This window comes from Periplaneta americana, chromosome 13 (genome assembly GCF_040183065.1).
Source record: "Periplaneta americana isolate PAMFEO1 chromosome 13, P.americana_PAMFEO1_priV1, whole genome shotgun sequence".
Lineage (NCBI taxonomy): Eukaryota > Metazoa > Arthropoda > Insecta > Blattodea > Blattidae > Periplaneta > Periplaneta americana.
In genome coordinates this window covers 124,824,126-124,851,454 of record NC_091129.1, presented here as the reverse complement: position 1 = coordinate 124,851,454, position 27,329 = coordinate 124,824,126, and the positions used below count along the sequence as shown (strand labels likewise).

The window sequence follows — 27,329 nt, the reverse complement described above, 5'->3', positions numbered from 1 at the left end:
ATTTACCACTTTGTATTGAATTATTACCGCAGCGCCATGGTGGTCATAGTTTGAAGCATTGGAAAGAATGTTTACTTAATATTTCTATTTTTGTACTTCTTTGTGTGGTATGCAATGGTTTTGAGTAAAATTATTTTTATTTTTGATTTTACAAGGATTTGTATTTTTCGAATAGGATTAAGAACCAGTACGGCCACCGCTGTGAAGTAACGGTTAGCACATCTGACCATTAAATGAGCGGGCCCGGGTTCAAATCCTGGTTGGGACAAGCTACCTGGTTGAGGTTTTCCTGGGTTTTACCTCAACCAATTGAAGCAGAATTGCTGGGTAACTTTCGGCGTTGAACTTCGGACTCATTTCGCCATCATTAATTCACATATCATCATCATCATCCATACCATAGCCCGCGTTAATTTCACAGTGCGGCGTGCTGTACTTGTACAGCAGTGGCAAAAAAAACCAGACCGACGGAATAATCAAAGTCTCCGAAATGAGCCACTGTGCATGCCACGCCCGCATTCACAAGATAGCGAGTAATCTATTGAAATTGTTGTAGTTCGACTGCTGACGTAACCCGTTTCGAAAGCCATTAGAAAATAAGCTGGTAAAATTCATGTTCTGGGAATAATAAGTTAAGTAGTAAAATATCGCTGCCCCAAGCACCTGAGTCATTTAATGAAGACGAAAACAGTAACCAGCTGTGTGGCTGTTGTTCAACTGCACAGGTGGTTTCGGGTCCAAGGAATATGCACCGACGCTCTGGAGTGAACAAGGCTCTGAAATCAGCTACAAGGGTCGGTCCGGTTTTTTTGCCACTACTGTACAACAGCAGGAGCGTTCGGCTACCAAATCATTCACAGAATAGGAGTGGTAAGCACAATAAGCCTCAGGCTGCAGTGTAGGCCTTCGGGTCCCTCCTTCGTACACGAGGAAAAAGGAAGTACCGGAACGGTAGTTGGGTAGAGAGGGGTCGCAAAAGTGAGTCTCATCTAAAAGTGAGTCGCGCCTTCAAAAAGTTTGGGAACCACTGTTCTACATTATGTCAATTACATAGGCCTACATCACCCGTATACATATTATTCGATTATTTATTGATGAACGTCCTGTTTCTAGACATGAAACTTTTTAATTACATTTTTTGACCACTGGCGGGTATTTTATTTGCAACTGACCATATTCTGTGTAGGAATAACGTCCATGGATAAATTGTAGATAACGTAGCGCGCCATGTCACTGATGCACCGTGTGAGGGACGTTATCAGTGTTCTAGCGGTTACCATCGTGGCCATTGGAACCGAGATTCGCAGTTCAACCCCGAGCGAGGTCAAATGACTTTAAAGAGTGATAAAATTCTTAGCAAGGCTTCCTCCAGAAAAGAACTAACACTATGGGTTCCGTGTCGTTGGATTTTCTACATTTACAGTACAAGAACCCTGTTACTGATAGCTTGAGGGAAAATTTGTCGACCATTTTCCATTTTCCACACACGTTGAATTTCGACTCTAAATAACCCCTATAGCTGAAAGCGTCGTTAAATAATATATTGATACTACTACTGCTGCTGCTAATACTACGGGGTGTCCATAGAAAAATTTCGTGATTATAAACGGGTATAGTCCACACCTGTGGAATAACGGTCAGCGCTTCTGGCCGCGAAACCAGGTGGCCCGGGTTCGATTCCCGGTCGGGGTAAGTTACCTGGTTGAGGTTTTTTCCGGGGTTTTCCCTCAATCCAAGATGAGCAAATGCTGGGTAACTTTCGGTGCTGGACCCCGGACTCATTTCACCGGCATTATCACCTTCATCTCATTCAGACGCTAAATAACCTAAGCTGTTGATAAAGTGTCGTAAAATAACCTACTAAAAAAATAAACGGGTATAACATCGCTGTCGGTAGTCGCTTGTACAGATATGGAATTAAAATTTGGAGCGAGTCTTGATGGGAGTCCACCTGTATGTAGGCAACAATTTCGCACGACTATTCACAAGTAGCATATATACAGGGGCTTTTGTTTACTGCACATGAGCAGTGTGTTGTAAGCGAAACATACAATAATGGAGCTCCAAATTTTATTTCCGTATCTGTACATGAAAATTATGACACCAGAAAGAACAACTAAAAAAATGTTGCAATGTATATCTCACAGACACTCGATGTGCGTCCCGCATACCACACAGCAGACACGTCATACGCGCTCCAACTTATCTATTGAAGGGACTCAATGGCACTGTAGAAACGATGTAGCATATCTTGCAGATTCCGAGACAGTGAAGGTATATAGATGATAAATTTATGTAGCCCCGTAAGAAGAAGTCACAGAAATTCAAGTCGGGGAACTTCGGTGGCCACTTGTAGAAGACATTGTCTTAGTCTCCAGCGCGCCTAATCCACTTATTGCCAGTTGTTCATTAAGATGGTCACGAACATTGAGTTGCCAGTGCAACATCAAATTTCCAGTAAATAAAATCCCACAAGTCGGAAGAAAATTCCTACATTTGTAAGCGTGCCTAATAAGATGTCTAAATTTTGTTCTTTTAAGTTTTATACCACGTGCTATGGTGGTGTCTGGCTAAGCACTTGTTATAGCTCGGTGATATGGTTCATAGAATTTTAACTCCTACCATGTTCAGTATTATCGAATACAATTTTAAGTTCTGCAGTTTCATTTTAATGTTATCATCCACTAGTTTTCTAACAAAAATACTGCCAATTTAGTAATATTGTTACTTATAATACGGTTTTTGTTTGTTTGTTTATTTATTTACTTATTTATTTATGTATTTATTTATTTACTTATGTATTTATTTATTTGTTTTTTGTTTTGTTTGTTTGTTTATTTATTTATTTATTTATTTGGTGTGAGAATGTTTTACTATGTTTCTGTAGTTAAATTTTTGCTGCTTGCAGTTCTTTTTTGCAGCATAGGCACTTAGCTTTATAGGAATTACTGGATTTCTGTTAAATTTGGGATCCTCCAGCCAAAAATCAACAAAAATTTGTCTGCACCATGATTGTTTTCCTTTTGCTAATTCGCTTATTTTTTCTTGCTTCTTCTTCAGTGTAATGGATCCTTCGGAATCACTCATTTTCACTTCATTTGTAATAATATTTAATTGATCACATAAAAGCCCTGTACATTACATTAACTATTATATTACATACCGCACAAAAATACAAAAATTTAAGCTCCAATATTCATTTGTGTACACTGGTATATTATTATTATTATTATTATTATTATTATTATTATTATTATTATTGGTTAATTATGGATGTTGTATCAAGTACTAGTTTATTTAGTGTCGGTTAAATTGGTGATAGTAAGATTGTATTTTGGTGAGATGAGATAATCAGTTCAAGCGGTAATTGAACCCATGTCCATGCGCAACTCCGGATCAGCTGGGAAATGCTACTACTACTACTACTACTACTACTACTACTACTACTACTACTACTAGTATTACTAATACTAGTCTATTAAACGATTTCAGTGCTGTCCCTTTAAAATAAGTTCCTGTAGTCTGAAACAATACAAATTTAATTATTACAATATAATTATTCTTAGATTTTACATGCTATACCGCTACAAAAAGAAATAGAAAATTTAAATAGGCTACTTCGCAAATAGCGGAAGTCTATGTATCCAGAATAGTAATATTATTGGGTCAGTATGTTTCAACGTCCGTTTGTATTGGAAACAAGCCAATCAGCAAGATTTAATTGAAGATAGTAGTAAAAATTACGTAACTTAAATTCCCACAAGTCCTCGCCTACGTTTTCATATGTATATTTGCGGTTAAGGTGGTTGCGGTATAGATTCCAAACTCAAAGGAACCAACTTCCGGTGTATAAATTATGTGGCCAATGACCGTTAATAAACTTCCTTTCAAATTGGGTCGATGTTCAAAATTTATTCCAACTTTAACTGAACTCCTAGCAGCTTCTCTTGATCTTACAGCTTCACAATCTCCTGTAGTAGACACATCTCCACGACGTTTTTGAATAAGGAAAAAAGATCATTACTCTCATTTTAATTTTGTGTTAAAACACTCGTTTTTAGTCAACTTCGCCTCAATGTGTTTTTTCCTCATATTTCTATAGTTATTTATTTATTTAGTGTTGCTAGCTGCTGCTGCAGAAAATCAATTGCGCGCAAGAAATATTTCTACCTGATTTGAGTGCATCATTTACGCGTGGCGGTCAGTTTAGGAAGTGCATCAATTGCGCACGGCGGTCAGTTTAGGGAGTTTATCAATTGAGCGCGGTAGTTATCTTTTCAAAGCATTTCTCTTCCCATTTTATTGAGACTTAAAAATTCTGGTAGCAGTTATGGTTAAAATCCTGTTAAATGAAGCCTACTGGTACTTGTTAAGGAGTTAAAAATATTCGTACCTTTAATTATTTGGTACTTGTTAAGGAGTTAAAAATACTCGTACCTTTAATTATTTGGTACTTGTTAAGGAGTTGGAAGTGCTTATATAATTAACTGAATAGCGATTTAACCTTCAACTGGTATCTATGGGTCAATATAGACCCATATGGATAGATATCGTAATGTACATTTAAAAAGCAATACCAGTTGAGGGATAATAATAATAATAATAATAATAACAACCATTCTTTAGAAAAGCGATTCTACTAATGTTCCCTTGCTTATAACATTTATTAATTAGCTCTTCAATATGCTGTTTACGTTTTTCATATTTGAGATTCATTATAGAAGTATTATCTTTGTCATTTATTTTAATGTACGTGCTTGTTTGTGTCTGAATGACAGTGTCTACAAAATTATAAACCTGTGGATGTACACATTTAAAATTAAGCGAAAAAAAACCTTATGAAACGCCTCGCATGCATAGGCCTATATGTTGTAATAGAGCGTCAGTATCCATATTCAAGCTATTACACAATACAGTGGTGACAGTTTAACAGCAACTTAATCATTTTTAGCCAGGAGACAAGTTAGAAGAGTGTGAATATTGATTAGTGTTGCCTATATTCAACACTCCTTAGTGATAAGCGACAAGCTTATAAGTTTATGTATTTTGATTAAATGTTCCGCGTGCAATTTATGCTTTTACGAAGGGGAGATCCGTGCGCAATTGATGTGTTTACATCTAAGGGGTTCGCGCACAATTGATACTTTTAATCCTTTCGCGAGCAATTGATGTATATCCGCTGCTTCTGGTTATTATTACATAAAAACGTTCGAAATGAAGAGAAAGGAATAATAAAATGGAGAATGTTGATTGAATGAAATTTGTAAAATTTGGAGCGTAAAGAACTTTGATTTCCCGCACCTCGGATCAAACTCAAATTCGTGGAATGTTAAGCTAAATTCGCACTCTGGCTTTCAACTGATGGAGCATGTTTAAGTTAATTTAATAAGTGCAATTTTTGTTTAGAAGATAGTACCTCATGTGCCAATGAAAGATTTTTGTTTGTTTGTTTTTTTTTTCTACCGCACCGCAGCCTGAAAGCTTATGGTTTTCGGTGAAATTGATGATAGATGATATTTAGTGAGATAAATCCGAGGATTTGCCATGAAATTACCTGGCATTCGCCCTTCAGTCAAAGGAACCTTGAAGGGAAACAAAGCAGATAATCAGTCAGATCGGAATTTGCAGCCGTACATCTCGAGTCCAGCTCGCTACCATCTAAGCTATCCCGGTGGCTATTGTTATTCTGAGCATTCATTCATTCATTTGGTCCATATGCGTCAGAATTTTCAGTATCATCCTGATAAAAGTAAGCTCCTCAGGTTACGGTTTATTTCAAAATCCTTTGTTGTTTTAAGTTATTGTTCCTACTATGTACGAGTAGGCATGTAGCCCTATGCTTGTATTTTTTCAACAGATCAACTTCACAACACATCATGAACTCATCCCGTTCCAGAGAAAAATGTGTGTGAATTGAACATCGAGTGCATGCCGACAAGAAATACTACTGTAGTTTCTACCCGTGTGGTCCTTGTAGCCTGAGGCTTCCGGTTGAGATAACGCCAGGCAGAAGGGGACAAGGAATTCTCCAAAAAGCGACCACAGGATTTTTTGTCGCTCACGTTTTTGTCTTTGATCTTCATATTACATAATGCAATTTTGTCGTTTGTTTACATTTGAAAAGATTGTCCTTGACGACTGCTCCGTGGTCTACAGTATACCATCAGTCTGTTACGCAAGCGGTTCGGGTTCGATTTGTGATCAGCACTCGGATTTTTAATTGAAAAATCCATGGTGATACTTGTGGAGGACAAGGTCGCAGTTGGAGTTTTTCTTTGAGTTCTCCCGTTTCCCCATATTAGACATCTACATCATTCCGTCAACATTTCTCCATTAGATGTTGCGCAAGTATAATGCGCCTTTAGACGTTTTTAGGTACCGTAAAATCCAAATATTTCGTCTCACAGTGTCAGAAAGAATGAACGTTGTTATTTAGTATTTATTTATTTAACCTGGTAGAGATAGAGCCGTCAGGCCCTCTCTGCCCCTCTACCAGAGGATTACAACTACAATATGAAGAATAAAATTACAATTAATATACAATTGAAGAGTCCACTGCAAGAATGATGGATGTCACTTTCTTGTCGAAAATGAACCAAGACTGTCAATGTATAGCTTAAGACATATAGAATGTACATACAGAGTTATATGGCATTAACACTGATAGTCATTGTCCAGTAATGATCGGAAAATCACAGTTAAGCTTTGAGCGCTAAGCATTTCAAACTTTCAATTGCTTCTCCTGCAAAATGTATTCCAAATGACATCCATCATTCTTGCAGTGGACTCCTCAATAATAAGTTATGATATCATTTTTAGGGATTTTGAAACAAAACTCGTGTGTTTTGTTTTCCTAAGAGTGTGCGCATAAAACTATTAAAATATTTAAATTTAATAATAAAGCGTACAATTAAAAACGGGCTATAATAATAATAGAGTTTCCGCGATATCAGATAGAGGTAGCCAGCCACAATTATGTATCCCTCACGATCAAGTACCGATGATATAATCGGAGGCGCCATGTGGGCTGGATCCTCTGGTATACATGGTTGCTCCATCTATTTGGTGACCGTTAGGAAACTCCTGAGCCTTAAGATGCTGTGGAACTGAGATCGAAAGGTCAGACGAGCTAGTGCAGCGAGTGGCATCGGTTGTACGATATTAAGATACGGGGGCCCCATACACGCAAAGACTTGCCTGGAAGTAAGACAGTACAGACATCTCCGAAGGTATGTCTAAATTGGATGATTGCCCACATATTCTCACACTTATAGTTCACCAAGAAGACGTAAGAGGTCGTTGAAGTCAATTATTTCCCATGTAGAAATGCTATCACTCGAGAAATACAATTCCCCCATGGTTCTGCGTTCATTTGTTCGCGATTCCTTAGCACTATTTTCATATAGGCCTAGTATATCTATAGCTTCGCTTTATATGTGTTATTATAACTTTTTTATTTTCCATAAGCACGGAAAATATTGATAAATTTCTATATATATTAAGAAAAATGCATGGTAACAGTTCCTTGAATCTTAGCTTTCATAGTTTGCCGCCATTTCGCTACAGAGAACAACGTTCGTGGATCAAAATTGAAGTTGCACGAGGTCGTAGTGCACAAGGCTGTTAACAGGGACTGCTTGAAGCATGTTGCGCGATGGGCGAAAGTGTTTCGTGAAGACAGGGATGCTGTCTGTTCAGGATAGGCCTCGCTCAGGACCACTCCAAATTGACGACCAGACTATTTAGTTTCTTGCTTCCCTGCTGGATGTTGATTGCCGATGGACTGCGCATGAATTAGCCACAGAAATAGGCGTCTGCCACAAAACCATGATCCACATTCTGCATGATGTTCTTGAGTTACGCAAAATTACAGCACGTTTGATACCCTATCGAATCACTGAGGTGCAACAATGGCAGCTCTATGCAATTACACAGGAATTGCTAAATCGCTACCAAAGGGAAGGCGACGACTTTCTTGGACGAAATGTAGGCTCACAGCTTGAAGCTGCAATCAAATAAATGGAAGCATCCCTGTTCTCTTCGTCCAAGGACAGTACGCTCTGCACAAGGTGGTGTGAAAGAGATGTTCATTATGGCGTAAGTTATGACATATATGGGGTATTACTGCACCATCAAGACAGACGATATAATATGCTAGCTCGTACAACACACTTCCGTCTAACTTTAAGAGAAAAGCTATGGTACCTTCTGGAAACGACCCCTACCATTCTTCATAACAGTGCAAGGAGTCACACTGCTAACGTCGTGACGGATCTTCTGCACCGCTGGGATGGGAAGTACTGGAACATCCGACATACTCACCTTATAGTATGTGTCCGTACGCTTAAGACCTCTTGCCCAAAATGAGTCACTTACAGGGAAGCATTACAACACGAGCGACGCCATTATTCATGCCATAGAACGGTAATTTTGGGACATCAATAGAGATGGAACGTAGTGAACGACGTCTTTTACAAGTGTGGTAGAAGGTGATAAACTGGGGTCGATTACTGTACATTGAAGAAATGTAAGTGGTGCTTCCTCTTATAATAAAAGCATTTCAAAATTATAGCAGTGTTGCCGTGACTTTGTATCCAACCCTCGTATGTCCGAGTTGTAAATACCCACGTAAAGGTCTATCCTATTTCATCCCTCTCTTCTACATACTCTATTACATATGATAAATTTATTTATTACTGGCCTTACTGCAATAGGAGTTTCGTCTGCTCCATCTGTTGATGAATAAAAAAATGTTAATTTCTTCCACGGAATTCTCTTGCTGATGAATTATAAGGAAGTGGAATAACTTCCAATTTGAAAAAAAAAAATCATTAATTGGAGGAACATTCCTATAAACGGAGGAAAATCATCAAAGTTTATTAATTCTTCCTGGAACTAACAAAAATATTTGGTTCCGACGGATTATACTGTTGTTGTATTATCGAAATACTCATACATATGTGACACTTTTAAAAACTTCTACAATGGTTATGGCGTACGTGTACCGGACTTTGTTTGAATACGCATTGGTAAGGGTTTGAATTTCATCACCACAAATTACATAGTAGTACAAAACACTATCGATCATTTCGCGGTTTAACGGTACATTCATTTTGTTATGATTAAATATGGGGAAGTATTGATAAGATAACGCTTAAGTTAGGAAGAACGGCTACAACTTATTTCAACATAATCATTGAACTACGTGTTTGTAAGCTGTTTTGTTTGTTATCCAATTCGTTTCGACTCTCGACTTTGTATATTTATTACATTTACTTCAAGGGGCAAAGGTGGAAAAGTTAATAATAATAATAATAATAATAATAATAATAATAATAATAATAATCATGCGCAATACGGTTGTGTCGACTTTCACGCAGGTAACCCGGATTTGATTTCCGGCGAATCAAGTAGAATTTGTGGTGGACAAAGACAATGCTTGGTGGGATGTTTTTCGCTGAGTACTCCCGTTTCTCCATCGGGGTTTTACCACTGCTCCGTTAATCATCAACTTCGTCGACGTCTTCGTCATCATCATCATCATCATCATCATCAATCAGGCGGTGTTATATACTTTGCTTCCTGTGGTGCAACCGAGAACAACACAAAACGGCAGCAAATAAGCAAATAGAACAACAGATTCAAAATGTCTGACCTAGATGGGGACGGTTGGGTGAATAACGGAGAGTGAAGTAGCTTACTTGCAGTTGGATAAAGCTAATATAGGCCTAATAATAATTCGGCTTCAAGTATTTTATCTTAGTTTAGCTTTAATTTTTTAGAAGGCCCGATTTTAATAATAATAATACTAATAATAATAATAATAATAATAATAATAATAATAATAATAATAATAATATGGCAGGGCCTAAAATAGTGGCTAGACTCGTTGCTCAAACTTTATAAATATCCTTCCCACGCTTATTCCGCTTTACATCCATCCTTCTATTTTTTTTACCTCTTTCTTTGTTCTTTCTTCCTTCAATTTTTCTCTTTTTTTTCACTCTATATATAGTCTACCTCTTTAACGTGAAACGTTTATGCGCTTGATCTTCGAGAAATCTAGTTAATTACGCTACGTCACGCAAGCGATTATTTATAGGCCTAGCTATCTGAACCTCACAAGCAACACCAAGAAGGCACCACTTATGAGGCAACTAGGCCAGGAGATAATGGGGTAGAGTTGCCAGTTCCTTTCCCCCTCCATTGCTACATATTACTACACTAATCAGACTTCAGATGCATACAAACAATTATTCTTCCTCTGACACATATCGACAAGTGAAATGTACTGCCTGATAATACGTGTAACTGTACACAACAGACAGAACCTCAGTCAGAGGATAGTATTTTTTGTAAGAATATTAATCTAAAAATGCAAAATCATTTGCAATATTTTGCCTTTTTTTCCTATTTCAGCTATTTAAAATGCTTTTCAAGTGCCTATTTTGAGGATTTTTAGTATCTAAACTTCCTGTCTCTACAACATTTCATTTCCATTTTCACTTGGATTCACTTTTGACAACCAGGGACGAAGCAAAAATAGCATGCGCTCCCAGCGAAAGTAATAATTGAGTAAAAAAATATATAAATTATTTGAATGGTTCCATTGTTACATCAATTATTGTAATGGCTGTAAGATGAGACAAAAAGAGCATGCGAGAGAACTGAACTTAAACTTGCCTAGCCTAGAATTCCTGTTTTATACACTTATAGCTGACATAGTGAGAGAGATGCTAGTAAGGTATAGTCGAAGCAGTGAGGTTCATTATTGTTCAATAACGCAAGTTTTGATCCAAAAATTAATATATTTGACCCTATATTTATTATTATTATTATTATTATTATTATTATTATTATTATTATTATTATCATCATCATCATTATTTTGGCTGTTGGGTTCGCCCATGCTTTAAAAGGCACGGCTGACTGCGAAAATGTATGTATATTACGGTATATTATCTTACAGTTGCTTAATATGTGAAATGTTTTCACCTTCTTAAACGGTTACTTAATGCCACTATATTAACTGCTGTTATTAAGCGTTGGTGAAATTAGTGGTATCGAAATAGTAAGTTATTTGGCTAAATGAGTCCGAGGATTCGCCATGGGCTTGCCTGACATTCACATTACACTTTGGAATAATTTCGAAAACAAAGAACATGTAAATAGTAGCCCAAGCAGGACTCGAACCCAAGTCCAAGCTCAGTCTCGGAGTATATACGAGTCGAGCTTACCAACCTTGTGCTAGTGTAAGCACAATCCAATTATTGTTTATAAACAGAAAGCTACTGATGATTCTTATTTTAATGTTGGTACTAAACTGACAAAATTCGATTAATACAGGGCCAGTGGAGAAGGAGAGAATAAAAATAAATCCACTCTGACCTCGATAAAAAATATAAAAAAAGGACCATTTTCAAACATTTTGCTATGCGCGCCGCCAAATGACGCGTTGAGTTACAATGATGTGAAAGTAATGATTTGTAACTTGGCATCGCTACCTCAATTAAATGATTTAGACTGTAGTCTATGGACTTTATTTGATAGAGGTTACAAGTATAAAAGGAGGCACAATGATGCACATAATGGCGATGTTTTCTTAAGTCGGTTGTTTTAACGACGCTGTATCAACTGCTAAGTTATCTAGCTTTGATGAAGTTGATAGATGACATTTTGGCGAGATGTGGCAGAGGATTCGCCATTATTAAACATTCGTTTTACAGTTGGGGAAAATCTTTGAAAAATCCCAACAAGATAATAATCAACCCAAGCGGGATTGGAATCAACGCTCGAGTGCAGCCTCAGTTCAGGAGACCAGCTCCTAACCCCTGAGCTATGCCGGTGGCTGTGTTGATGTAATTTCTTACGTACGGTACCATTTGCCATTCTAGCAAGTTCGGAATAATTATTAATATATAACGAGTCTTTAAGAAAGTATTGGAATTATACATTTCGTGAACCGAACTCGCGTTCCTTGTAAAGACGTAGCCTATTTTTTTCGAAGCATCGTGATTTATTTAACCTTATGCAACTACTTACGTGACTGCTTTACAATACGCAGGCCTACATGCGTGCAGTTCCAAGTAAACAAGGAAATTACGGAAATAGCTCCGTGGTTCGCCTATTACTAAACGATCCATTTATGTTCTTTCCTACGCCACCAATTCTATTTCCTCTATTTCATAATTAGATTGAATGTAAAATTCCTTGTGGGTGTTAGATTTATATCCAACATTTCCTTGTACTTCAGCTGTTACGTCTTCTTCCTAGTAAATGATCTTGTAATGTACTAGGACCTAGGATAACATAAGCTGCTTTCATTGAAGCTAAGATTTATTGGGACTAGAATGTATTTCAACATTTTATTTTTTGTTATGTCACACAATTTCAGCAGCTACAAAATTTTTAAAAAGCTGGGAACTTCTAGTTTCGTCAAAGTCTCGAACTTCACCGATCGGAACTTCCGTTTTGTTAACACCGTATATGGTCGGATACCTTTATTTTGTCTAACTACCAATTAGGCCTACGACTACAGGCAGTGACAAAGATAAAGACTTCTCACTGCCAATGCAATTTGTGTTAAAGATCACAACATAAAACAATATTATGATCTTACAAATTCAGACACTGGTTTATGTAAGAAGATCTTACACAAACCAGTATTCTGAATTTCACATGTGTATTATAATTCAAATGAAAATTACATTATAAAAAGATACAAACTATTAATGTAAAATATTACTTAATGTATGCTGTTAAAACACAATTTATTGACACCGATTGAGAATGGAGCTGCTGAATCCATTTCATTCTTCCTTCAAATATTTGTCGCACCTGTTTGAGAAGGAACACATTACTCGCTACAGTTACTGTTGAGAAATGAAGGTGACGTTTACTCGGATGTCATTTTTTAGACTTCTAGAATATGCACATTATTCTTGTATAACCAGTATTTTAGGGATCTTCAGAGGTAAACATTCCTGCTGATAATTCTATTCTCGAAAACTTGTAAAGTTCGTCCATAAAGTAATCGACTGTATGTACAGTACTGTTGCAGAATCCTACTAGAAAAAGTAAAAAACACACTCCCTCTCCAACCGAATTCTTCTACAGCACAGGTTACAGCCGACTGTTTTATGGATAGTTTTTGATGTGCCGAATTACTGTATCACCGATAATAATCAAAGTCTGTAAGCGGATCGATCGATAGCAGTGTTGCCTCATTGCGGTTTCCCATATTATGAAATGAACTACATAGTGATCCTTTCAGAACCGAACGTTTTGTAGTAGATCGCAAACTAGTGAGAGTTTCGGATAACTTCCTTCTCTCATGTTGAGCACAAATGTTGGAATGGCCGCTGTCCTCTGCCAAGCACACATGTCGTCCATAATGGGTCTCAGTGTTGTACCATAAATATTAATTATGATCTCATTTCTGATATTATTCTTTAAGTTGTCAGTCGTGTGGAGCTTGTTACGGTAGACCTACTCTTTTTCCTTTATTAGCTCCACAAAAAGAAATCCAGCATGGTAAGGTAGCCCTATAAAGACAAATCTGGGATGGTAAGGTCGAGCAATCGTGGTGGACACAGGTTGTTGGAAATGACAAGGCCCTAAAAGAAGTACGTAATTGAATTATTAAAAAACTGTAGAAATCTTCAAATGTGCAAACCAACAGTGTTAAGTACAGGGACATCATTTTATTTTTACTTCAATTTTTATTGTACCTGAGTTTTTTAATGTATGGTACTTCACTCTCACCCCCTCTACTAGTGAACTTCCAACTGTTCTCCTCACAGAACCTAGCGTATACAGTCAAAGTCGCCTTAAGGTCGTAGTAAACACAAACAGTATTGGAGTTAGTGAGTATAGTACGGTCAAGAAATATGTTCGCGTTTTCCAGTGACGAAAGAGCTTTCAATATTGAATCATATTTTCGCACAGGTACTGTCGTCCGTTTGCCTACGTCGCATCACGATTTCCCTCACCCGCAACTGTTTAAAATAACTTAAATAAAAGTAATTAACTGTCACGTGATTTCCCCCCTTTCTACGATTCTGCAACATAACCACTTGGACGGACAATAGATAGCATGTCTGAATAATGTTATCTGTGCGGGTCGGGCAGAAGTGGAGATTGAATTTACAGTACGTAAGGTACTCTTTTATATAATAGGTATAGAATTATTTCAACATGAGTTACTAGTACGAAGGACGAAACTGGTAATTGGAATTAGATGCAATAGTCTATAGAGCGATAATATGCACAAAAGAACTGAAGTCTGTATCTAAATGAACGGACACCAATTTAAAAAATGTGTTTAAATATCCATATTATGATTATTTTTCAATTTAATGATCATTCTCTATATTGTACGCTAATGTGCTGTAGACAGTATAATATACACTGCATAATGAATACGTTCGCATGGATAACTCAGTTCGTGAGTAAAAACACTTGTTGTTAATCTGTACTGTATTTTGATTAAACAAAAAACTAATGAAAATTATCAAATTTAAAATTACGATATTTCCTAATTTACGTAAATGGATGAACTACTTTTCTTCCCTCCCATACTTAGTAAAGTGATTTGTTTGTATTTTACGTCAGAATCATCGAACTTCAATCGTGGAAGGGAGTTTCAAACGGTGTTTTCGGCTCTCAACCATTAATCCAAAGGTATAGCCAGGTTAATATTAAAAATGTTTGTAAAAATAAAATGATATCCCTGTATTTCTCTAAAAGAAGTGGGACCAATGATCCTAGCACCAGATACTGTGCACAAAATTTCCAGTTTCTTCGGATAAAGTGGCGATTTGTGAAATTCATGGGGGTTACAGATATTCCAAATCCTGGAATTTGGTGAGTTTATGTACATATCCAGAGGTAATAGTTAGCATGTCTGACCGTGAAACGAACGGCCAAAGCTCAAATCCTGGTTGGAATAAGATGTCTAGTTGAGTTTTTTCCGAGGTTTTCCCTTAATTGAAGCAGAATTAATACGTAATTTTTGGCATTTGACCCCAGGCACATTTTACGATCATAATTACTCTTTTCTTCTTTCATCGCTTTCTCCGTTTCTTTCCCATATTTATTCTGTCTTGTATCCGATGCAAAGTCGGGTGCGGACCGCTATCGAACTTGGACCTCGAGGTATGTAGTCATTGGTTGCTGGTGGTATAGCCAGGCAACATACAAACATAGTGCTTCCATTGTCGAATCGCGCATGACGTCATTGCTGTACATGACTTAATAGCCATTCCAGTCTGACCAGGTAGGAGCCTTTGGTTTCTGCGCACTATGAAACATATGTTGACTGGCTATATAGTGCTGTGTACTGGTGGCTCTCCTCTGCGGCTCATGGTAGCTAGTGAGAGATCGTGGTGATGTCTGCGTGGAAAGATAAAAGGGATTATGCAGACTGTATAGGGAGTTCAGGGGTGGCTGGCAGGGAGCCTTAGGACATGCAAATCATTTCAATGTGGTTTTAAATGAAGGAGAAAAGCATTTGTTAGTTACTTAGAAGACATTAGATTTTCTCTCTTGCTGATAGGAACATGCATGCATACATCCATACATACATACATACATACATACATACATACATACATACATACATACAATGTTTAGTATAAGCACTTTTGACATCAAAACAGCAGGAACCAACAGCAATAGGGCCTATTACTGTTTGGGATTGTTTCAAAGTATTCAAGTACGTTAGTTGGTTACTTAGCGTCGATGGAATTGATGATAGTGAGATGAGGCCGAGGATTCGCTATAGATAACGTGACTTTCGCCTTACAGTTGCAGAAAACCTCAGAAAAACCCAACCAGGTAATCAGCCCAAGAGGGAATCGAACTGACGCCCAAGCGCAGCTTCAGATAAACAGGCAAAAGCTCCTGTCGACTACTTCCCATCTTCTTACTAAGGCATACATTTGATTTAAAACTAGCAATAACTTCAGAAGAATTGTAGGCAGTATTTTTTCTATTAATGGTAGTGAAAAGAAAATCACATTTCCAAGATTGCCTTTACCTTCGTCGTTTAGTAGATCAATGCTATACAATTTCATGTATCGTTCCCGAAGCATCAGCTTTGTAATTCAGTCCATATCTTAAAAAAAAAAAAAAAAAAAACATTCCTAAGAGCTTACAAGTTAAATCTCCTTACCTATAGAAAGACGCGTTCGAAATGTCGTGATTTCAATTTTTATTACCAGCAAAGAAGTCCCAACTATATCTCTTCTAACAATTCATTAGGCTATTACTTTCTCTCTCATTTATTTGTAGATCAGATTTTGAAATATTTTTTTCCAATTCCGAATAGCAAATATTTTCAGGAAAGAACGCAACACCCCAATTACTAGCTTTACAAAGAGGCCAGAAGAAAGGGGTGGGGGAAATCGAGATGCGACACAACCACTTGGTCGGACAGTAGCATGATGTCATTTATGGATGTTTGAGGCTTACCCTATTAGTACCGTATGATGAAGTTGCCTAAATCTGAGATACTTTTTTAAATTGAATGTCAGTCGAAAGTTTGCCATTCGACATAGCATTTTTCGCCTAATTTTGAAACATTGGTGAACTCCCTTGCAAGATACCCAATCCTGTGAAATTCAATGAAAAAGTATCACGGATTAAGGCAACTTTACCATAGATATACCCTGCCCTTTCATTTGCATATTTCAAAATTTGGTGGCACACCCAAATTTTTATGCACTTTGCAAAGCAACATGGAAGTTAAAAAGACCTTAAGTCTTACATTCCGCCGATTTGAAATAGAGACAATATACGGCTAAGACGTGCTCAAGAAAAATCCGAATACTTTGCATTTTTGAGCCCATAGAACAAAGAAGTACCTAAAATTGAAGAAGAAATACTAGAGTATTTGGACACTCTATTTCAGCTTTAACCTTCCATCAAATATTTCTCACCATCTGAAGTAAAAATTACTACTAAGAACCATACTAGCTGAATTACAAGTCCTGGGTATGACTTAATCACAGATAGAGTAATTACTACAAAAACTACCCAGAAAAGGGTAACGGTATGCATTAATCGCTTCTAGTTTCAATACTAATCTAAGTTGTAGTCATTTTCGAAGTCAGTGAAAAGTAGCGCAACTAATTACCATATTTAAACTAGGGAAGTCACCTATGATCCATCTTCTTATCATGCAATAGTTTGCTACCTGTTCTATCCAAGCTATTTGAAAAATTGCTACTGCAAGACCTGAAGCCAATATTAAAAAAAAAAAAAAAAAAAAAAAACACGCACGTGCGCGCACACACAAAAAAAAAAAACCCTCCCTCTCCATTTCAAGTTCTGTACTATTAAAAATAAGAGAGCAGTATGAGTTTACCATGCATGTATGTGTATTTTAACTCTTCCAGAAATAAATGTGAAATCCCTGGAGACCTAATTTAATTATGCATAAGAACGTTATGTTTGTTTAAACTTAATGGGACAAACTGCACAAGCAGGGATATATGGTATGTATGGAGAAAAAGATGTGGAACGATGCAGGACTGAGTAGAAAATGTTATTAAAAAGCATAGTTCCTGTTAGAAACTTGAAAATGAGGAAGGTCAGCTTTCAACTTTAGTCTGTAATTATCCCTAATTACTGTACCTTACCTTGTTAGATTTAGATGTAAACTGACATCTTCTAAAACTGAAATATAAAATGAGATAGGAAAAGTTGAATAAAATTAATGTCACATATGCATATAATTTTAGTAACTTTTCATTATTGCAGAAATTAGTCACATATGCATATAATATTTATTAACTTCTCATTATCGCAGAAATTAATCACATCATGAAAAACATTTTTATATTGATGGTATATGCTCCTGATCATCATACAATAAAGAACATAGAAATTCTAAAAAAATCAAGCTCAACTTGATACAAGCTGTGTTGACCTGGCAATATGGAATAGCACAGTTCTTCTCATGTTGTTACGTTGCTGCTAAGCATGAGAACAAGCAGTGCTAATTGGGACCTCATGCCATAGTTGTCAGTGTGCACATATCATTGGAACAGTGTGAGATGTTAGTCTGTGAGTCAATTTTTAAACAATTTTAGTTTCTTGAAGTACTTCTGCACTTCTTCTTTAGGGTAAGGTTTCACTACAATACACGTGGGGATATTCTCAGGTTGTTCTATCCACATTTTATGTAACACACTGTGTTCCTTCAATTTGGACTCTAAACTTTGTAGACCTGAGTCATCAGGAACCTGTTGGAGTGAAGATTAAACATAATTTAATTAATAGTTCCATTCTAAGCAGGACTTGTACAGTGATCTGAAAATGTTTTTTTCCTGAAATTTGTATTAAAAATTACTCCAATTATAATTAAAATCACAAATATAGTAATAATATGTATTATTTTAGTACTTTCTTCCAGGAGTGATGCAAGGGCATCCCTGGAAATATATGAGAAGATAACTGCATACCAGGGATACCACTTTATCGAGTTCAATTCAAATGATAAAATTAGTTTTACTTTGCAAAGAGAAATTAATAACATTTTAATGGTAGTGCTACTCCAACAAGATAATGTTTATCATATTTTCGAAATAACTTATCACATAATACATTTTATGCTCGACAATGCCGAAATGTAGTAATTATACACCTGGTAGCAGTCCTTTAATGCATGTCATTAAAGTACACCTATTCATTAAAGTTCAGGTTTTCGATTATTCTCGGATATGTTGTTGTTGTTTTCTAATGCCAGGCATTTGACAATAAAGTCATTTGACCTCTTGCACTCCAATATTTTTCAAAGATATTTATTCTCGGATATGCAATCGAAAGACAACTAGCAAAACGTCACGCAGGCTGGAAATCCAATACTGTCGCAGAAGGTTATGTTCTGTTACTATAATAATTAGCGTTAATTGTAAATAATATTCCAATAAATTCAATTTTAATCTCGTTTTTCAATGTCGAATTCAATTTCAAAGTTATATCAAGTTTAACGAGATTATATCAAGGTCGTCGACATTCGTTTCGGGGAAAAAATCAATACTTTCGCGTCTGCGCACATCTCACAATTTACGAAATTGCACAAGGTCAGTTCCCTTCCCATTCACATAAGAATAACATGAATAGTTATTAATAATTTCAAGTTAGAAATATGGTCGAGCATAAAAAGTCGTATGAAACTTGCCTATAATGGTAATTAAGACGCTCGCGTTTTAATTACTATCATCATAGGCTCGTTGCATAATGTACTATTATTGATCATTTTTAAAAAATAGTAATGAATATTTTAATACCACATGCATATTAAAAAATTATTTGCATCAATTACTCGATTTTGATAGAAGTTGTTTGTAAACACACCAAAATATTTTTCATATATGTCCACTGATGTGAAGTTTCTTAAAAAACAAAGCAATACTAACTTAATCCTTTAGGTAGTACCGGTAAGTTATTTAGTTAAACTTCATCCTTTTGATGTTAAAGAGGTAGAAAAAAGGACTCGTGATTGATCTACCCATATACAATACTAACGCCTTCCATGTTGTAATCTGCAATTGTGTTGTTTAGTCATCTTTCCGAAAACAGGTTTGGAACTTTATAAATGACACCAATAAAACAATAGGGATGGTGGTCAATTCCTTTCCTCCTCCATTGCATACATCATTGACTAGTAACATATTTCATTAATCAGACTTCAGATGTATATAAATAATTGTTCTTTCTCTGACACATATTGTCAAGTGAGATGTACTGTCTGACAATAACAGATGTACATATTATCAGCTAGAACCTCAAACAGAGGTAAGTCTTCAATTAACTAATTAAAAATCGACAGTAAAGTAAAAGTAATTATGCAGTCATTTACTTAACAAATTTTATCATTTTGGTACATTAGAAATTCCTGTGTAATTAATTCTTTGAAGAAGAGAGTTTTGTGGCAGGAGGGGAATTATCACATACAATTTGATGTTACAAAAAAAAAAAGAGGCAGTAGAGCAAGTGGACAGTTTCAAATACTTGGGATGTACTATAAGCAGTAACATGAACTGCTGCCAGAAAGTCAAAAGGAGGATAGCAATGGCCAAGGAAACTTTTAGTAGAAAACAGAGCATCCTGTGCGGGCCTCTGAAAGAGACAAGTGAAGTGCTTTGTATGGAGTGTGGCATTGTATGGGGCAGAAAGATGGACATTAAGACGAAGTGAATAGAAGCATTTTAATGTGAATATGAAGAATGGTATGTGTGAAGTGGACAGACAGAATAAGAAATGAAGCTGTGTTGGAAAGAGTGGGTGAAGAAAGATTGATACTGAAACTGATTAGGAAGAGGAAAAGGAATTGGTTGGGTCACTGACTGAGAAGAAATTGTCTACTGAAGGACGCACTAGAAGGAATGGTGAAAGAGAAAAGAGTTCAGGGCAGAAGAAAATATCAGATGATAGACGACATTAAGATACTCGTATATGGATCATTCGAGCAGACTAAGAGGAAGGCAGAAAATAGGAAAGACTGGAGAAAGCTAGATTTGCAGTGAAAGACCTGTCCTTGGGCAGAACACTATAAATGAATGAATTATACTAATGTACCGTAGTGTTTTCTACATTCAAACGTATTTAGATAATTTTTGTTTTACTATTATGTAGAAAAAAAAACTATAGACTAAATGGATACTGTCACTGTCATTTGGTTAAGCTTTAAGAAATTGTGTTGTTTCTAATACAATGCAGGAATTATAATGTACCCTATTTCTGCACTAATTACCTGTACAATGTTTAAAAGTAAATTTCCCATACAGTATAAGTCAGAACATTTCGGGATAATCCGCATAAATAGACCTATCACTTATGCAAATCTAGTCTTTCAGGTGAAGCTCCCTGTAAAGCAGATTTGAATAATTTCAAGGGAAAAATTGTTCCGGGGCCGGGTATCGATCCCGGGACCTTTGGTTGAACGTACTAGAGCTCTACCACTGAGCTACCCGGGAACTCCACCCGACACCGTCTCAACTTTTCCCTTTATATCTACACAACTCGCGTGGGCTGACGAAATGCCAGAGGCCCACAACGAGTGCACACAATCTCTGTGTGACTTGGAATTGTGGTTTTCTGTTAACACAGTAACGTATTTATTATGCAAATCTAGTCTTTCAGGTGAAGCTCCCTGTAAAGCAGATTTGAATAATTTCAAGGGAAAAATTGTTCCGGGGCCGGGTATCGATCCCGGGACCTCTAGTTGAACGTACCAACCAGAGGTCCCGGGATCGATACCCAGCCCCGGAACAATTTTTCCCTTGAAATTATTCAGACCTATCACTTGTTTAATACAGAAATATGCATGAAAAATTTGACTGAGTATGGCAAAACGAAAATATCATACTAAAAGTAAATGCATAATTATATATGAAACTCATTTCAGATGTGTTTATGTCATATTATGAAATGTATATTTGACAGTTCATTAACTGAATAAAAACGCATATGGTCGTGACATTACTTACATTATTAGAGTTTAATTATGTAACAGTGGAATAGCTAAAACTGTCGGATAGCTATTTCATGAATACATACCTCCAGCACAACTTTATGCATGTTATCTAGATCCTTAAGATATTCTTGTGTCTGAGGATCATCATGGAAGAGATGAGTAACAGCACAACAAGCATGGCAAGCTTGGGCAATGACAGATCCTAAATTCCATTTATGTACTTTTATCAAGTCTGCCCGCACAACAACGTACTGGACCAAAGGTCCTGCCATCGCATGATGTTACCTACACTGCAATATAACATTCAACGAGAACATAGCATTGATTTTAATTTATAATATTTATAACATCATATGCATTTCATTACTTATTCTCTTCCTCTCACTCTTTCATCGATTGTACTGAGTAATCACATTTTGTGGATCTTCATAATTATCAGGGAAAGGATTTATATGTAAATACATATTTACTTATAAAGCTAATATAATTTATATTTTGCATTATCTTTATGTTTCACAATGTGTAGGGTTGAAAAATCCTACTTTTATTTTCCATATTTTTCCATATTTTAGAGTTTAGTACATATTTTCGTTAATTTCCATATATTTTCCATATTTCATATAAAACAGTCCATATTATATTAGGTTTAACAATAAAACAAAACAAAATTCCATTAACTTTTAAAAATACATTTCAACAATAGAGATTTAAACACATGTTCAGTAATCCCTTTAACATCAGAGTTATTTGAAAATTAGCAGTCCTATCAACAATGGGAAAGTAAGTTACAAAACTGTATTAATTTAATTTAAAATTTTTAACAGACTTCAGTTGTGCAGCTCAACAGTTAAATGCCAGTCAGAGTACACATAGGTTCAGTTTTGTAAATCATACTATAAAGACGGTAAATATGCCAAAAGTACGTCATTCAGTCAATTTAAAATCAAAACTAACAAGTTACATTTCAGAATTTAAAGAAGATGGTTTATCAACTGACAATAAAATATTATTTTGTAATTTGTGTCAGTGTGCAGTATCATCTACACAAAAGTTCCTGGTGCAACAACACATTACAACTAGTAAACATCAGGCTAACAAACAACTAAATTCCAAGCAGAGACAATTGTTTTTAACACAACCAACAACATCGAATGTAAGATCTGAGTTTAACATCGACCTGTGCCGTTCTCTCATCTCTGCTGATATTCCTCTCTACAAACTAAAGAATAAGGTCTTCAGGGAATTCCTTGAAAAATATACTCAACATACAATCCCGGATGAGTCAACACTTAGGAAGACGTATGCTCCATCCATCTACGATGAGACAATACAGAAGATAAGAGATGAAATTAAAGATAGTTCAATTTGGGTTTCCATTGATGAGACTCCCAACAAAGAAGGTAGACTTGTTGGTAATGTAGTTATCGGTTTGTTAAGTGAACAATATTCTGAACGAATTCTTTTACATTGTGATGTTCTAGAAAAGTGCAATAACAAAACTATAGTTAAACTGTTCAACGAAGCTATGGGTATCCTGTGGCCAAAGGGTATTATGTACGATAATGTGTTATTCTTTATTAGCGATGCTGCCCCTTATATGGTCAAAGCTGGACAAGCATTATCTGTTGTATATCCTAAATTGACTCATTTTACTTGTGTGGCGCATGCATTTCATCGTGTGGCAGAAGTGGTCAGAGACAATTTCCCTAAAGTAGATTTGTTGATTTCATCAGTGAAAAAAGTATTTCTCAAAGCTCCCAGTAGAGTTAACGTGTTGAAAGAAATGTACCCTGAAATTCCATTGCCACCAAAGCCAATTTTAACTAGATGGGGTACATGGCTAGAAGCAGTTGAATATTATGCCGAACATATAGACTCTATTAACAATGTTCTCCTTGCATTGGACTCTGAAGATGCAGTCTCAATTGATACTGCGAAAACAGTTACCTGTGACATAAGTGTGAAGAATGACTTAGCTCACATTCAGCATACATTTTCATGCATCATAAAAACGCTCAAAAGTCTCCAAAATAGGCACCTTTCACTATCTGAAAGTTTTGAAATTATAAATAGTACTGTGGAACAACTGAATCGTGGTAGAGGTAAAGTTGCAGATGCAGTAAGAGCTAAGGTGGACACTGTACTTTCAAAAAACCCTGGATATGAAGAACTACAAAAGGTTGTTGCTGTGATGAGTGGTGAATCAACAGTGACGATTAACTTGGACTTATCCCCAGCAGACATTGTGAAATTGAATTATGTACCAGTTACTTCTTGTGACGTCGAACGCTCTTTTAGTCAGTATAAATCTATCCTCAGAGACAATAGAAGAAGATTCACTTTTCAGCACTTGAAAGAAATGTTTGTAACCTATTGTTATGGTAACAGACAATAAAAATTGTGTTTTGTTGAAACTACATTGGAAGATAAGGTACGTCCATTATATTTTTTGTTTAGTTTGATTAAAATGTACCAATATTTAACGTACATAGTCATTTTTTTATAATTTTAAGTCCATATTTAATTCCATATTTTGGTAAAAATCCATATTTAATTCAATATTTTGGTAAAAATAACTACATATATATTTACATATTTCATATATTTTTAGTCCATATAAATCCGTTCCCTGATAATTATCATATTCTGTTGACAATAAGATGTTCTGAATCGTAAGGCGCAGATTAATTTTGAGATGACATTCTAATTAAATAATTTTCTCCATTTTAAAGCCTCTCTTTCTCCATTTCCACTTCGGTAATCATTTTCTCACTTGGTAGTGGTCCAAACTGTCATTCTGCAGTTCTGCTACCCTGTTATTACGTCACTACAAAGTGGGGATGAAGTAATATTATCGTTTATTTATGATATACTTGCATGACACGAAACGCTCAAACATAAGTATTATATTTTTGCGTTCGTATAAAATTGTAAATATATGACTGAGTGAAGTCAGCTAAGTTAACAAATTCATAATGTAAGCTCGAATAATGTTTCTAAACGGCTTGAAGTCTCATACTGTTTAAATTGTTATTGCTATCTATAAATATTGATGAATATTTGTGCACATTTCTGTCTATGCTAATAATAAATCTGTAGCCGAAATTTTTCTGGCAATTTTCGATTTTCCAAAAATAATTGGTCCTAACATATATAATTAACCACCCTGAAACCGAAAATCGCTTTTTTGAAATTTTTGTTTGTATGTCTGTCTGTCTGTCTGTATGTTTGTTACCTTTTCACTCGATAATGGCTGAACGGATTTCGATGAAAATTAGAATATAAATTAAGTTCGTTGTAACTTAGATTTTAGGCTATATGGCATTCAAAATACATTATTTAAAAGGGGGGTTATAAGGGGGCCTGAATTAAATCGAAATATCTCGCTTATTATTGATTTTTGTGAAAAATGTTACATAACAAATGTTTCTTTAAAAATAATTTTCGAAAAGTTTTATTTCTTGAAAAATTTTGATAGGACTGATATTTAATGAGATAAATGAGTTTTAAAATTAAGATAACTGCCATCTAAGGCCGTGTAATGAATTAAAAAACAAATGACTTCGTCTATAAGGGGCCTTGGACAGCAACAAACGAAAGCTATGAAAGATAGCCTACAGAGAATGTTTCTGTGTTTGTATGAAGTAATATCGGAAGCTAAATTAACCGATTTGTATAATTAATTATTATTTCACCTTAGGAAAGTGTAGTTTCTCTAGATGGACATAATGCTATAATGTTATTACAGTAACTTCTGATATAATATAATATAATATAATATAATATAATATAATATAATATAATATAATATAATATAATATAATATAATTTAAGTTATTTGAAGGGTTCAGAACCATAGTGGGCCAAGCGCCATTTACTGAATACGTAGAAAACAAGGGTTAAAATTAAGTTATTATCATAATTCAATGGAAACCTATAACAAGTAAAAAAAAAAAAATACAAATTAAATCTAAATGATGTCAATCTTTATTAAACTATGGTTGCATGTAATAAAAATTAAGAAACATTTTAAAGGAATTGTCATTGCACCAAATGAGAGTCTCTGGACCAAAATGATCGCATTTTAATTATTTGGATGCAATTTAAATTAAGTAACATATTAAACGATTTATCCTTCTATCAAACACGAATGTTCCCTGGATCAAACGTCCTATTTTAATTATGTAATTACTTTATATTTATTTCTAACGGGTGCAGCGGAGCGCACGGGTACGGCTAGTTTGAAATAAATTTAGATTTTCTTTTCTCGGAGATGTGTATGAATTCAGTATGAGTGACATTTTGAAATAATTTGCATTAAGATAAATATTTTACAACATGAAATTATAATTGTTTCATAATCTTTTGCTCAATATTGATAACATTAATAAATTTTATTGACGTTCCTCCCAGGACCCTTGTTTAATTAGCTGTTCAGAGCCAATATTCTTGAAAGTGTAAACCAAATTCGTAATATTTATTCCGCTTAAAATGCATACATTTACTCCAAAACATACCTATTTACCATTGTCGCTAATTGACAACTTGATTTCTCATCTTCATTAATCAAACCCAACCTCGCCAGGCTTTTACTATACAGTACACTTGGAATATTAAACATAACGAGGAACTATACGTAGAGTTGCATTTTTATTTAGTTGAGTTCGATGTTTAGGTAAAATAATAAATCAATCGTGATACTTACCGTCACTATTCTATACACATTCACAAGAAGACGAAATGTAGTCTTCATTTATTTATTTTAATGAAAGCAGAGTACCCTGGTGGCCAACTGGTGTTCTAAAGATGATGAAGTTCGTGAAATTGTTTGTGGGTTGAATGATATTTAGGGGTAGTAATTGTGCAGTATAAATCGAAAATTATGTGTAGTTTATGATTACAGGCTGTTATTAATTGAATTAGATTAAGTTCTTCTGTGAAAGGAAGGTAAGTTGAATCGTGTTTTTTTATGTATTAATAGGGTCGGATAATTTACAGGAAGGTTAGGTTATATGATACTGTTTGCAGGTTAAGACGGAATGACATTGCGAAGGTTATTATTTTTGTATAATACAAAACTTTATGTATGTCTCAGATGAATACTGCACCTTAATTGCTCCGGATTTGGCTTCTACGTCAACTGCAATCACTCTGTTTCCTATTTCGTTTTGTGAAGGACTGCATTATGATCTATTGCCATTATGCAATAGTTTATTAGTATGATTACTACACGAAATGATAATGATACTAGTTGAGTATAATTTAGTGTGATGCCTTTTGCATTTTCGATTCATTTGATCAAGTTAATTACTTTACTCATCAAGTAGGCCTAGTTGTAACTTGGTGTGTGGGTATAGTTAGGTTAATGGTTGATAAGTTGCAGATCTGAGCGATATTTCTTACAATATGAAAGTGACTTCCATAAGAGCAGTGAAATTTACGCGATTAAAAAGCTTATTGTATTTGCAGTCTTAATTTAATGATCAGGCCTATTACATGGCCAGTAACTTATACACGTTTTTGCGTGTTTTATAGACTTGGCTGTTACCTTTGTGAACATGATAATTTTTACGTACATGATTGCAACCAGGGTTTGAGTCGAATTCTTTCTTTTTGTGCCAGAACCGAATTATATGTCGTCTATAGGTCTATGATTTCTGTTTAAATTATTTATGATGTATTAAGAGAACATGAACTCGTTGTTGAAGTGCGATTGACGTGAATGTAAAGAATCTTTATTAGTCACGTAACACTCATACCATATTGCTGACAGCTTTTTTTTTACATTTTTTAAATATATTTTTTACTTGGTTATTTAACGACGCTGTATCAACTACGAGGTTTT

At 35.5% G+C, this 27,329-nt stretch overlaps 2 protein-coding genes across 5 annotated transcripts in view; one reads left to right on the top strand and one right to left on the bottom strand.

Moving 5' to 3' along the window:
- Nucleotides 1–17,735: 17,735 nt before the first annotated feature.
- Nucleotides 17,736–26,290, bottom strand: LOC138712374 (putative peptidyl-tRNA hydrolase PTRHD1). The gene is made up of 3 exons (XM_069844052.1): nucleotides 26,190–26,290; nucleotides 21,568–21,774; nucleotides 17,736–18,248 (listed from the first exon to the last, which is right to left on the bottom strand). The coding sequence occupies exons 2-3, from the start codon at nucleotides 21,754–21,756 to the stop codon at nucleotides 18,075–18,077; spliced, it is 363 nt and encodes a 120-aa protein (XP_069700153.1). The 5' UTR covers nucleotides 21,757–21,774; nucleotides 26,190–26,290; the 3' UTR covers nucleotides 17,736–18,074.
- Nucleotide 26,291: 1 nt separating this feature from the next.
- The window catches only part of LOC138712371 (mitochondrial protein C2orf69 homolog), a 64,656-nt gene continuing 63,618 nt past the window's right edge, over nucleotides 26,292–27,329 (top strand). For all 4 annotated transcript variants that reach the window (XR_011335700.1, XM_069844049.1, XM_069844048.1 and 1 more), the window contains exon 1: nucleotides 26,292–26,431. The gene's annotated coding sequence lies outside the window, so the exon portion shown is untranslated. The remainder of the gene's footprint in view (nucleotides 26,432–27,329) is intronic.